The sequence below is a fragment of the Trachymyrmex cornetzi genome, unplaced genomic scaffold (assembly GCF_001594075.2).
Source record: "Trachymyrmex cornetzi isolate Tcor2-1 unplaced genomic scaffold, Tcor1.1 scaffold1190, whole genome shotgun sequence".
Taxonomy (NCBI): domain Eukaryota; kingdom Metazoa; phylum Arthropoda; class Insecta; order Hymenoptera; family Formicidae; genus Trachymyrmex; species Trachymyrmex cornetzi.
In genome coordinates, this window is record NW_017295752.1 from 185,875 (window position 1) to 198,329 (window position 12,455).

The 12,455-nt window shown below is 38.8% G+C and overlaps 1 protein-coding gene across 6 annotated transcripts in view; it reads left to right on the top strand.

Annotated features, from left to right (window-relative positions):
• LOC108766678 (Myosin heavy chain-like) overlaps nt 1–12,455 on the top strand; it is a 54,644-nt gene extending 42,189 nt beyond the window's left edge. For 3 of the 6 annotated variants that reach the window (XM_018516104.1, XM_018516110.1, XM_018516118.1), the window contains 11 exons: nt 5,244–5,372; nt 5,742–5,885; nt 5,974–6,063; nt 8,284–8,643; nt 8,714–8,868; nt 9,542–9,665; nt 9,758–10,212; nt 10,344–10,656; nt 11,134–11,397; nt 11,621–11,958; nt 12,094–12,455. In XM_018516104.1, the coding sequence (XP_018371606.1) occupies nt 5,244–5,372; nt 5,742–5,885; nt 5,974–6,063; nt 8,284–8,643; nt 8,714–8,868; nt 9,542–9,665; nt 9,758–10,212; nt 10,344–10,656; nt 11,134–11,397; nt 11,621–11,958; nt 12,094–12,100 (2,379 nt within the window). In that variant the 3' untranslated portion in view covers nt 12,101–12,455. Of the gene's footprint in view, nt 1–1,464; nt 1,537–2,197; nt 4,275–5,243; nt 5,373–5,741; nt 5,886–5,973; nt 6,064–6,919; nt 8,059–8,283; nt 8,644–8,713; nt 8,869–9,541; nt 9,666–9,757; nt 10,213–10,343; nt 10,657–11,133; nt 11,398–11,620; nt 11,959–12,093 lie in introns of those variants that run through there. The other 3 variants (XM_018516128.1, XM_018516137.1, XM_018516146.1) reach the window with 3 other exon arrangements.

Here is a 12,455-nt window from a genome sequence, read left to right on the forward strand (position 1 = left end):
CTTAAAAAAAGTTATCAGTACACCATTTTCATATTCACTGATTAGCTTATTCGTATAACGGTTGTTTTATCTGGCAAGAAATATCATCTCACTCGAAATTAATGAAGAATGTAATCGTGAATTATTTTAAAGCTTCAGTGTGCGTAATGTTAAAAGATCTTAATGTTTCGTTTCTCTTAACTTTAGTACAGACATTTGTTTAACGGGTTTTATCTCGAGACGAACGCATCATGTAATTAATGGGACGCGATCTTCACAGAATTGCCAAATGTACTTTACACAACATTCATGTTGCGCGTTTAATTAACCAAGTTACACCACATTTAGTTAGTGTAGTTTCTGCATCTATTAGCATTTCTTGGCGATCTTATTATTTTGCCACAAGACACGCAATCTAACGGTGTATCAAATAAAGAAAATTAAATTCTAGCAAAACTTCTAAATAAAGATAAATTTCAAACTGTAAATTAAGATAATCTTCCGATTATAATTAAAATGTAATTTCTTTGTGACAAAAATTAAATAGTAGAAGATTTAATAATAACAATACAATTATAACAACAATGTAAATATAATAAAAAATTCTAAATTATATTATCAAAAATTCTCATTATTTTCAGTGAAATTTAAATATTTGATATATTTGTTTCATTATCCTCTTCCTTCAGAATTACATAGTGCATTTCAAAATTTTTTTTCGCCCTAATCTAGTCGATACCACTTGTCTCGAAGATCTTTCGATATAACGAAACATTAAGAGAATCTTTCGCCGTTACGTCTTCCGGTATGTCTCCTGCGTCTCGGAGTTTATCAGAATAAAAAAAGCGACGTATCCCTTCAATGAAAATGATAAGCTAGCAAATCCGACTGGATCTTCCTGCTAGTTGAGAATTGCAGACCGATCCGTTCAACCGGCTTCAAGATAATCTGCTCCTTTCCCCTGCTGGTCCTTCGAACCTCTCCTCTTTATTTCCCTCACTCCTTCATCCCTCCCTCTTGTATCGTCTGCCGTTCTCTCTTTCGCTTCCTCACTTCTGCTCTCGCAGTCGGGTGCGTATACACTTTTACGCGGCTCTTTTACGGCACTTAGTCGCGGCTCATTCTGCGCTCAGCAGAGGAGAGAAAAAGCTCTCCTTCAACAACCATTCATCCCGCGACGTCTGCAAGTGAGAGAATTATCGCGATCTCTTTCGTGTTAGTGATTGGGGGTGCGATTTCGAATTGGCGATAAGTGCAGTGAACGATCTGGCATTGACAAGCCGTTAAACTTTAAATATCCTCTCGTTTGTGATTAAATATGTTGTCTATCTTACAGATCTTACTTTATAATTAAAAGTCCAGTATTCCGATAAATCTACAAATTATCCAATTATATAAATATAAATATATATATATATATATATATATACATATCGTTCGTACATGTACGAATGCATGTTTATTCGTATATAAAGTTTGCGCGAAATTATGAATTACTTCACATCGACCGAAGAGATTACGAAGAACCTGATTTAAAACAGTGTTATAAATATAAAGGTGAAAATAATAAATATAAATGGTTGTTTACAGACAAAAAGTGTCCTTCTGTTCGTAAATAAGAGATATGTCTATAAGCAATCTTAAAATAATTAATTCAAAGTATAAATAATTCACCAGAACAAACGAATATTGTGTTTATTGCTATTTATTTTCGTACAGAAAAATAATTGACAGGTTTTATTTATTTTCGTCTCATTAGTTTGTATAATATCTATTCAAATCAAATTCAAAGAAATATAATTGATTCAACATTAATTCACGACTTAATCGGTACTTAATCAATATTTAATAAATTAGAAATACTGATAATAACAAAAAAGTGTATTTCGATTTTTTTTATTAAAAATTTTATTGAAGCTAATCTATTATAGATGAGAAAAAAATAGTAAAATAGAAAAAATCAAGGCATTAATTAATATGGAAAGAGCATAATACGAAAAGAAGCCGCGAAGTTATTTTTTTGTTGAAAACAAAGAACGTACAAAATGCATACATTTACACATGCTGTTTAAATTTAATTTTCCTCAATCGTTAATTAATTCTTAATGCGTTAAAAAATTGGCTTAGAGATGTATGTAAACTACAATACGACAAACTGCAAAATAATTTATTGATAATAACGACAGATTATAGTTAAGTATGCTATAACAGACAACTAAAATTGAATCATGTTATCCTCGTTATAACGATTTGTTTCTTCCTTTATCAAATCTGACTTTAGGTTTTCCATCATGTTCGATAACGTATCTAAATACGCGGTCAGCTGCAATGGCTCGCCTTTAGTTAAGGCCAAGAGTAGCCCAAATGTGTCAAAAGCATCACTTTCATCCATCAAAAAGCAAAACCAATCAAACCGGACGATGAATTCCACGATTGTTCCGGTCAAGCAGATTCGTTCCGGAAAATCATCGATAACCTCGAAGATATCTATCAAAATGACTAATGACACGATTAACTTGCCATGTCGTGGTTCTAACAATTCGGATACCTCGAAGCTCCGACTTGCTTCGCCTTCAAAACCTGCGAAACGATCTCCAAGCGAAACCCGACCGGATACGACAAAAACTGTTTCATCTCCTGCGCGCAACAACGACAAGAAGAAGGTTTGCAAGTCGGTCAGCTCGTCTCCCTCGTGCACGATATTAGAAGACAGAGCATTGCTAAAGAAGGGTCTCACTTATACACCCGAAAAGATGCCGGTGAAGCCTGAGACGTTGCAACGAAAGAACACCTTAGATCGTTCAGTTAGTTTGAACTCCGTGTCTGCGGACAATCAAACAAATTCCGCTCCATCTCCACGATGGATTCCAATTCCGTTGGAAAGGAGATCGATGGAAAAAGGAAAGAAGGCCGAAATGTCGCGAAAAAATCTAACGTTTATGAGCAGATCTACTAGTCTTTGGAACGTTCAAACGCCAAAAGTGGATTACAATCAATGCAGGAAATCTTACGGTGCACCCGCGAAGCTAAACTCGGTCGCCAGGCCGAGCAAGATACCGCTTCCGTCAGCTCGATCTACCGGTCTCGGCCGATCTCTCGCCGATCTATCGCAAGTAGATCGCGTCGAAGAGTCAGTTGGTCATTTCGAACTCGATCTCGATGCCGTGTCACACGAGCGTATCTACGAGAATTGTCGCGAGACCCTTGATCGTGCTTCAAAGCTGAGCACCTCGAGGATTTCAACGTCGACAAGTAACTTGGAAGAGAGAGCCGCGCGATTAATGGCACAGCTAGAGAACGACTTGGAACCTAAGGAGACGGTCATGTCTTTGGAGATCGTAGATGTCGCTCTTCCCTGTAGAACGGAAATTGTCTATGAGGATCGAGAGGCCCTGCACGACAGCAAAGCTAGTATCATTATAAAGAGTCATAACTTTGACGACGAGAGCAAAGAGAGAATTGAGGAAGACTCGAAAAGGAGAAAGATGGATATATTTACAGATAATACAAAGACGGAAGAAGATTCGAAGAAGAGAGATTATGTAAAAAAATATACATCTAACCAGATCAAGAAGTGTGAGAAGCCGGAAGAAGTTGCTGAGAAGTCGAGAAGAATCAAGGAAACTTCCATTCAGGAACTGAGACGTAATTGGGAAAAACAGAGTAAAGGCAATCAGGATTCTGATGCGAAGACGATTTATGTTGCGAATTCCGGAAAAACCGTCAATTTATCGAAGGCGGTTCGAATTGAAAACGATGTCGTCGATGACGCGCAGGAGATGAAAAGAAAGCAGTGCGTCAGCAAGAAAACTAATGATATCGAGCATCTAGTAAATTTCTTTAATTGCAAGAATGCCGAAGTCTCCAAAGAATCTCCGCGGGAAACTCTAATCAAACCAAGACCCGCAAACGTTCCTGTCATCGAAACACCTGCCTTGAAGAAAAACGAATCTAAGAACGCGAACGAGTACAGCGGTTATACATCGGATGGAAACTGTTCGGAGGATAGCGGCCACATAAGCAACGAGAATGAAGTGGAATGGAAGGAAACTCTGGAGAATCAAAGTCAGAAAGAGACGAATGATTTCAAGGAACGGCAGTACTTCAATAGGATCGACCAAGATGACAACGTGAAGATTTTCGACTCGATGATCGTTCGTCGCAGACTCGCTAGCTGTGCCGAATCAGAAAAGAAGAATATCATCGTTAATCGAGGAGGTCATTTGACGTCTTGCGACGATAACAGTATTAACTGTTGTCAAATCAATGACAAATGCTCGGAAAATGGACAACAGGTCCGTCTGATAATTATGTCTCACATAATTGTTAACTTTCACTATAGATAATGCTCGATAACGCAAAGATTGATTAGATAATCGACGCGTTAGCTGCAGTACTAGTCAAATGTTCATGATTTATACCGCGGAAAGAATCGCGATTTTGTGTGATAATAATTAAGATAAATGGAAAGAATGCTCGCGATTTTATTGAAGTTTTTTAAAAATTTAACTAGATACATATCTGAAAATAATTTTATTGGATTATCAAAATAATGACAAGCGTGATGGGCAATGCTACAAAAAATTTTGATATACTAGCAATTAATTTTGAGCGTCCTATATAATTATTTTGATAATTCAACAAAATTATTTTTAGATCCGTACCTAGCTAAACTTTTATATACTTCAGCAAAAAATTGACCTATTTGTATAGAACTAGAGATCTAGCGTAACTACATAAATTATCATTTAGGATTTTCCTTCTGCAATCAATGCTTTAATTTTACATATTTATATAAAAAATTACAATCGCTACCTAAATTTCAATTAAAATCTTTTAAAACATGCCATTTGCTCAACAACTTATAACGATATATGACACATTATAAAACTGAAAGTCACTTTGTCAATGCAACTGTTAAATTACTATTATATATTTGTTGCATAGTATTATGTAAAACATATCCTCTCTAATGCAATCAAGATGTCACGGCACACGATGCGCCTTTACGCTCCAGAAGTTATATGTGTTCATCCTTCATTATCATACAAGATGCAAGCTGAAAACTATGCCATGCATATTTAACATTTACCGTCGCCTCTGAACTCAGATTTAATGTGCGGTGTTTCTTATTCATTCGTTAGCAAATATAGGCAAAATACGCATTTAATTCAAACGAACCTAACGATAAAATACCGGTCAGTCTAGGCGTTAATATTAATCTATAAGTATAAATTGACAGATGTCCACTCTTGTGTTCACAGATATTCTTCAGATCTGGTACCCTGGAACGATTAGAAGCTCAGAGGGACGAAAAGCTCACAGGTCACATTATTCTGCTGCAAGCGAGATGCAGAGGCTATTTAGCGCGGCGCAAACTCAATACTTTGAAAGTGGGTCGCTTATGCTCTTTTCAAATTGAAACATACTGTATGATCGTGTTAAAATTTCAAAGAAAGTTTTTAATTGCGCGTAAGAAATTGCAAACAAAACGCTTTCCTTCTTCTTTAATTCAGTTAATACAGAAATTAAAACTTTCATTTAAAAATTGCAATCTCATTTCTACTAATGATTCTAAATCTATAAAGAATTTGCGGCGCGTTTATAGAGATCTCCGAAGTCTTTAATCTAGCAATTAACCAAAGAAAGATAGAATGTAGTAGATGTCTTCACGCCGTTTGCACTTTCTTTAGTAATAATTTACGACAGTCTGTGTGTATAATGACAGCCCGGATCGAATTGTAAATTAAATTCTTTTACAGCTGCAAGATCTTGCAGTGCGATGCATTCAAAGGAACGTGAGGAAGCTAATGTCCGTGCGAGAATGGCCTTGGTGGAGATTGTACGTGAAAGTCGCGCCCTTGTTGAACGTCCATCGGACCGAAGATCAGCTAAAGGCTCGAACGGTGAGAGAGAGAGAAAAATATTTTCCATATAATACATACGTTCTCCATATAATTGATCTTAAATATTTCTTTTTTTTCATTTCAATAGGAAGAGCTTGAGCTTCTCAGGGCAAAAGTGGAACGCTTGGAACAGGAACGCAATCACCTGAAGCATGACAATGACAAGCTAGAGGCAAAGGTGAGTTAACGCCGCAAGATTATTCAACGTGGATATTTATTTTAATTGCGAAATATCTTTTTTTCTCGTGGCGGTTAAAATATCTTGAGTAGCTTAAACGTCCGTTATTTAAATTGGAGCCCGTGCTGCAAATTACGCCTCTCTGTTCTGTTATCCACCACAATGATTTCGCGTGTGACCGCATGATGAAACTAATAGAGGCAGTCTCGAAGGATGCATTAAGCTCAAACTGCCCGATTAGGCATTCGCGGCACGCACGCCGCGCAATTGGGTTAAGCATGCCAGACGACTCGTGTCGAGCGTGCGCAACTATTATCGTGACTCGACTGTACGTTACATTACCATTCTGATTTGCGGCTAGTACATAAAAACGCTGACAATCAATGTATCTTCATAAGAAAAAGAGTTGCTGAAGAAAATACCGTTTTGCTCTTTCTTATCATCTAACAACAAATAATTAAACAAAACCACCATTTACTACACTATTTATTACACCAGTAACTAATTATAATGGTAAATAAATTTTGCATGATAATTTTTTTCTGTCCTCGCATTAGCACATTGGAATCGCCTCAACCTATTTTACGGTACGGAAACTTTTCTTTCTGTCTCTTTTCATCTATTCTATTTTTATAGATGCAGAGAGATGCAAGTTTCTACATTTTCTATTGCTAATTCTACGTTTCTCTTTCCCAATATTTTTCTCATAAAATCTACGGAGAACCTGGCAAATAGCCAGAATCACCGTCTCACACGTTTCTCTCCATCTTCATCTCTCTCACCGATCCTCTCCTTCTAGCCACCTTCCCCTTAGAATAACTCGGAGGTGACCACCTCCTCCACCGGACGCCTCCGCCGGTTTCGACCCAGGAAGAGGCAGTTGCATCGCGACTCCTTGCCGACACGGGTGTCCTCGTCGTCGTTCGTCGTTACGTAATTTGCCGTAGTAATGTGACGAGTCTTCAGCATCTCGGTAGTTAGATACAGCACAAATGAAGCTGCGAAAGAAAGCTAATTGAAATGCCAATCGCGACAACATCAATTTCGGAAGCTTAGATAATCCATCTCCCGCTCCTATGATTGTATTAATCATACACCAAACTAATATCCTTGAATCGATTTTAACCTTGAGTCAACGTACTTCTTAAGATGCCTTCCCTACCAATAAAGTACCCAGGTACTATTTCTTCCTCTTATAATAATCCGCAGCATCTGAACGCATTAATATCCACCAGCTCTGACGAAACGCTTGAAAGAAACTCAATAAGCAATGGTTTACCGAGTTTATCCAACTCTGCGGGCTTGGCGAAAAGACCACCTTTGCCCCCACATTGTAGCCATCAGAAAAAACCATCTAGCAGAGGATACATTGTTGGTAATACGAATCACACAATACGAAGTCCTTCCCCGAGTAGCATCTCTTCCAATGCTACCTATCGCGCAAAATCCTTATCTACCGGGACCAGATCACCGTCCGTTCTTTCCTCACGAAGCCGATTGTCTCAGCTGGAATCGTCGACCTTCTCGACTCCGCCGCGAAGGACGTATCCTCGCGAGAGCACATGTTCGCCGTCGATTGGAGATGTTCTAGTCAAAGAACAAGCGCCGGTTGTTTTCGACGCGAGTCTCAACTTTGTCCTGGGCTGCGAACGGCAGAGGGTGAAGCAATCCTTCAGACCTACCGCGTCTCATTTAGATTCGTCAACCGCCTCGTCGTATCTTTCGTCAAAGATCTCTCAGTTTTTGAAACGTACTGATCACATCATGGACGAATGGCGAAGCCTTGGTCACCGTGATGAAATAGATGACGAACCGATAAGTTTGCCGTACACGCGAGATAAATCTCGCGGCGTAATTGGAAGAAGTCAGAGCGCTACAAATATCATGATACGTGGCTATCAGTACTATAGCAGATCAAACAGCGTAGCAAAGAGTCCTTCGAGGCGCTCCTTATCCCGCGCTTCGGAGGACCGCACCTCAGATGGAATGCAAGAGGTAACAGAACTGTAAAAAACGATAGCTTATTTTTATCGAAAATTTTGTAATGTAAAATAATTTCCATAAGTGTGTATACGATTTATCTTATTTCAATTTTAGAAATATTTAAAACTAAAAGACGCAGAATGCAGAAAGTACGAGGCGGGAGTAATGTTGATCTGTGGTTTGCATATAGCGTGTCGTATTCGATTCCCTTATGCAATGTGCGTTTTTCTGTTCCAGCTGAGCGAGATGACCGCGGACTTTGCGGAGGAGCATTCTACATCGACGTTGGCGGCAGAAAGGATTGATGCTGAGACTTCGGAGCGGTTGCGACTCGAACGTGAGTTACAAGATGTAACTGAAGCTAACAAAAATCTTCAACAGACCACCGAACGATTGGAGATGGAACTGCTCTATGCGAGGGCTGCCGATTTGAACGGGGTCGCTTCCGATGGCGAGGAAGGCGAGGACGGCGGTGTTTACAGACAACGATACGAGCACGCTATTCGGGAACTCGAATTCACAAAGAGGAAAATGGCGCAACAACATGAAGATGATTTGGAGCAACTGGTCGGATTGAAGAAACAATTAGAAAAGAAGGTACATCAAGTTATTCCTATTATCACGACAAGCATCACCTTCATCAATGTCTTCATGTTTCGCCAAATAGTTGGCTGATGCTTACGAAGAAGTGGAGGAGCAACGACAAGTCGTCGGACAGTGGAAGCGACGAGTTCAGAAACTGAACGGCGAGATGCACGATATCAGATTGCTGTTGGAGGAACAGACTGCTAGGAACAACCTTCTCGAGAAGAAGCAGCGCAAGTGAGTCTCGTAGCATAATAAGTCAACGAAATTACAGACTTCGCACGAATTGGACGCTCTGTCACGCTTTGAGATATACTAGTGCATTTAATCTGCGGCTAATAGTCGACGAGAGTCGGTATCGAATGGTAGCTCGCTCTATTCTCATTTCACTCACGGCAACAAGTGTCTCTGGCACTTGGCCAGGCCGGTGACGCCACCCAACGCTGCCAGCGTTCGGCGACGTGTCCGGTGTGCCTGTAAATCACGATTGACCATTTGCGAAGATAGCTTCCTGTTAATCTAAATGCAGCACGCGCTGCTGGCGGTTAAAGCCGATCTCGTTACAATAGTGAGATTGGATTTGTTCCTGAAATCTTTTCTCTGTCAGTCCATTCTGTAATACATTTTAAATATAATCAATTCATGGTATAAGTTAATATCAAATTTAAATTAATTTCTTAACTCCAGTTTTATCGAATGTGTCACAAATACACATGAAAACATTCTTCTTGCAAAATACTGTTAAAAATCTTAATATCTTTAAGTCTGTATGTATTTACCTATTTTTAAGGGTATACGAAATGGTATTTAAATATGTGTTATGTGTGTAAATTTTAACAATATACAAAACTTGTTATTATAATCACAAAATAAACGTTTTCTTTATTCATTACGTTAATATCACATTTAGGTTTGATTCGGAGACTCAAAATCTGATGAATGACCTTAGACAAGAGAAAGCACAACGTGAAAGATTAGCGAGGGAAAAAGAGATTGCTATCGCGGAAAAATTCACAGTGGAGCAGAATCTGAGCGTGAGTATATTTCTTTTTATTTCTCTCGTTTTCCCAGATTAAGAAAGTTGAATACAATATTGTATATACATCTGAGTATATTATTATAATAGGACGCAAGATTAGAGATTGAGCTCAAGGAGGAAAGACTTCGTACATTGACTCAAGAGTTAGAAGAACTTACTTTCGGTGGTAAAACGGAAGAGGAAGTTGCGCAACTGAAGAAAGCTAAACACGAGTTGGAGAAACGCGCGAAGGACCAAGAAGAAGAGTTGGATGATCTGGCCGGCCAAGTACAGCTGCTCGAGCAAGCGAAACTCAGACTGGAGATGAGCATCGAGCAGCAGCGCAAAGAAATGCGTAAAGAAATGCAGCAACGTGACGAAGAGCTGGAGGATGTTCGCGGAAACGCGCACAAAAAGGTTAAAGCTCTCGAGTCACAGTTGGAGAATGAACACGAAGAGAGGACAATTCTTTTAAGGGAAAAGCACGAATTGGAGCGCCGTTTAGTAGCTCTAGAAGAACAAGATCGAGCCGATCGTGCGGCAGAAGCTGAGACCATGCAAAGGTGATTATCAAAATTTTACATTCTTTTTCTATTCTATCTCGTTACGTGATTTATTTTAGAAAAAATTTTTATTTGTTGTGATAAGAATAAAAAATAACTCAAAAATTTATTATACGCGTGCAATTAAACAGATTGAAGAGAGACTTGAAGAGAACAAAGGCATTACTAAGAGATGCACAAACAATGCTTGAAAGATCCAAAGGCGATTCGACGGGTAAAGCTGCGTTGCGTCAATTGAAAAATCAATTGGAAGACGCAGAGTGCGCTCGAGCAGTAGCGATTAAAGCGAAACAAGCATTGGAACAGGAGTTAAATGAAACGCAAGCAACTTTGGAAGAAGCTATGCGACAGCGTTCCGAGGCGGAGGAACGAGCTAATGCGGCTAATCGCGAACGTTCAGAATTGTTGTCTCAGTTAGAAGAAAACGAGGAAGAGCTTGCTGAGGTACGTTATCTTATTCTATGTTTTAAAAAGCAGTAAGTAATTAATATTTATAATAATATAATTAACCAATAATCGCTTTCTCTTTCAATTTTCATGGAATGCGACTTCTAATATGGTTAAAGTGCGCAACAGTTTTTGTAAAATTACCAACTTTGTATATTTTATATACATATATATATATATATATATATATATATATATACAGTACTATAAAAAAAAACACATTTACAACATATTAAAAACATCAATTAACAGTTTGAAACATGCTTAATTGATGTTTTAATATGTTTTAAATTTTTTTTTTTTTTTTATAGTACTGTTTAAAGTAGATTTCAAGCATTAAAATATATTTAAGAAGAAACACAATATATTTTATTCTTAAGAAAAAAACATTAGTCTTTACCCCAACCCTGTTATTTTTAATAAAAATTATATAGAGGTAAAGTAATTTTAAGTGGACTTTACTCTCCAATGCAGGTCTTAAAGAAATATCGAGCTGCAGTGCAACAAGTCTCTGCGGAACAAGGCCAATTGCAAGAGGCACAAGTGCAAATCGCCGCACTCGAAGCGGAGAAGTCATCACTGAAGGATCAACTGGCAGAACTAACGCAGAGATTAGAATCAGTGGAGCAACTCGGCGATCCTACGGCAAACAGTCTTGCGACAAGACGCTTGGAGTTCCGTGCCAAGGAGCTCGAAAGCAAACTCGAACTGGAACAGACTACGAGAGCGCGTTTGGAGGTATTGTCAGAATTCCATCATTCACTAATTGTGAATAATTTGACTTGATTTTATGAACCTATATCTCATACCAACTTCATATCTCACATCAAACTTCAACTAAATATTAAATTAAAAAATGTAATATCCCCTAAATATGACTTTTTTCAAAAATATGTGAACATTGAATAAGTGAATTGAATCCACTAGACAATAACCATTTGCCTCGTCTTTATTTTTACAGACACAAATAGCACGGTTGAAGGAAAGCGTCGACAAGTTACAGACTGAATCAGCCTTACTTAGAACGAAGGAGCAAACCGCTCAAGACGCGGCGAGGCGACTGCAACGATCTTTACGCGATTCACGCGACGAAGCTAGCGCTGCAATATCGCGAGAGCAGGAGGCCGTACGTGCTCGGCGTGACATAGAGAAATCTTTGGAAGCCGCGGAGGCTGAAACCAAAGTGGCTAGAGACGACCTCAGACTGGCGCTTCAAAGGATCGACGATTTACAGAGTGCTATTCAAGGGGAACTTGACTTGGACTGCAGCGAGGAAGCCACCAGCGAAAACAGTGACAGGTAACGTATGCAAACATTCTAAAAATATGAAATAATTTCAAATGTATTTTAAACATAATGACATTTCATCTGTGAATGAATCGTTTTGTCACTGTTTGATGTAGTTATAAAAGAAGAAAATCTTTTTTTTTTTAGTGATTGATCCGAGCCATCATCGGACATCGAGTCCGATCAAAATGACGAAGGTACGGCTGAATCGGGATCAATGAATCAGATCGTAGACGGACTTCCGCGCATCCGAGACATCGAATAGAATGTGAACTCTATAGCCGCCCGTATTTAACGTATGACCGAACATGAAAGTGATAAGACTAGAGTAACAGTCCGGAGAGATGAAAGACTGCGAAAAAAAAAATTACGGAAGGGCGGTACTGCACGCGGTCACGATAGATTTTCATTTTGTGCTACTTGAATAACGCTACTGAAAGAGGGCGTTATTTGGCGTTCTTTCTTCACTGTTGTAGGGAATACAGTCATTTCGAAGGCGAATTAAACTA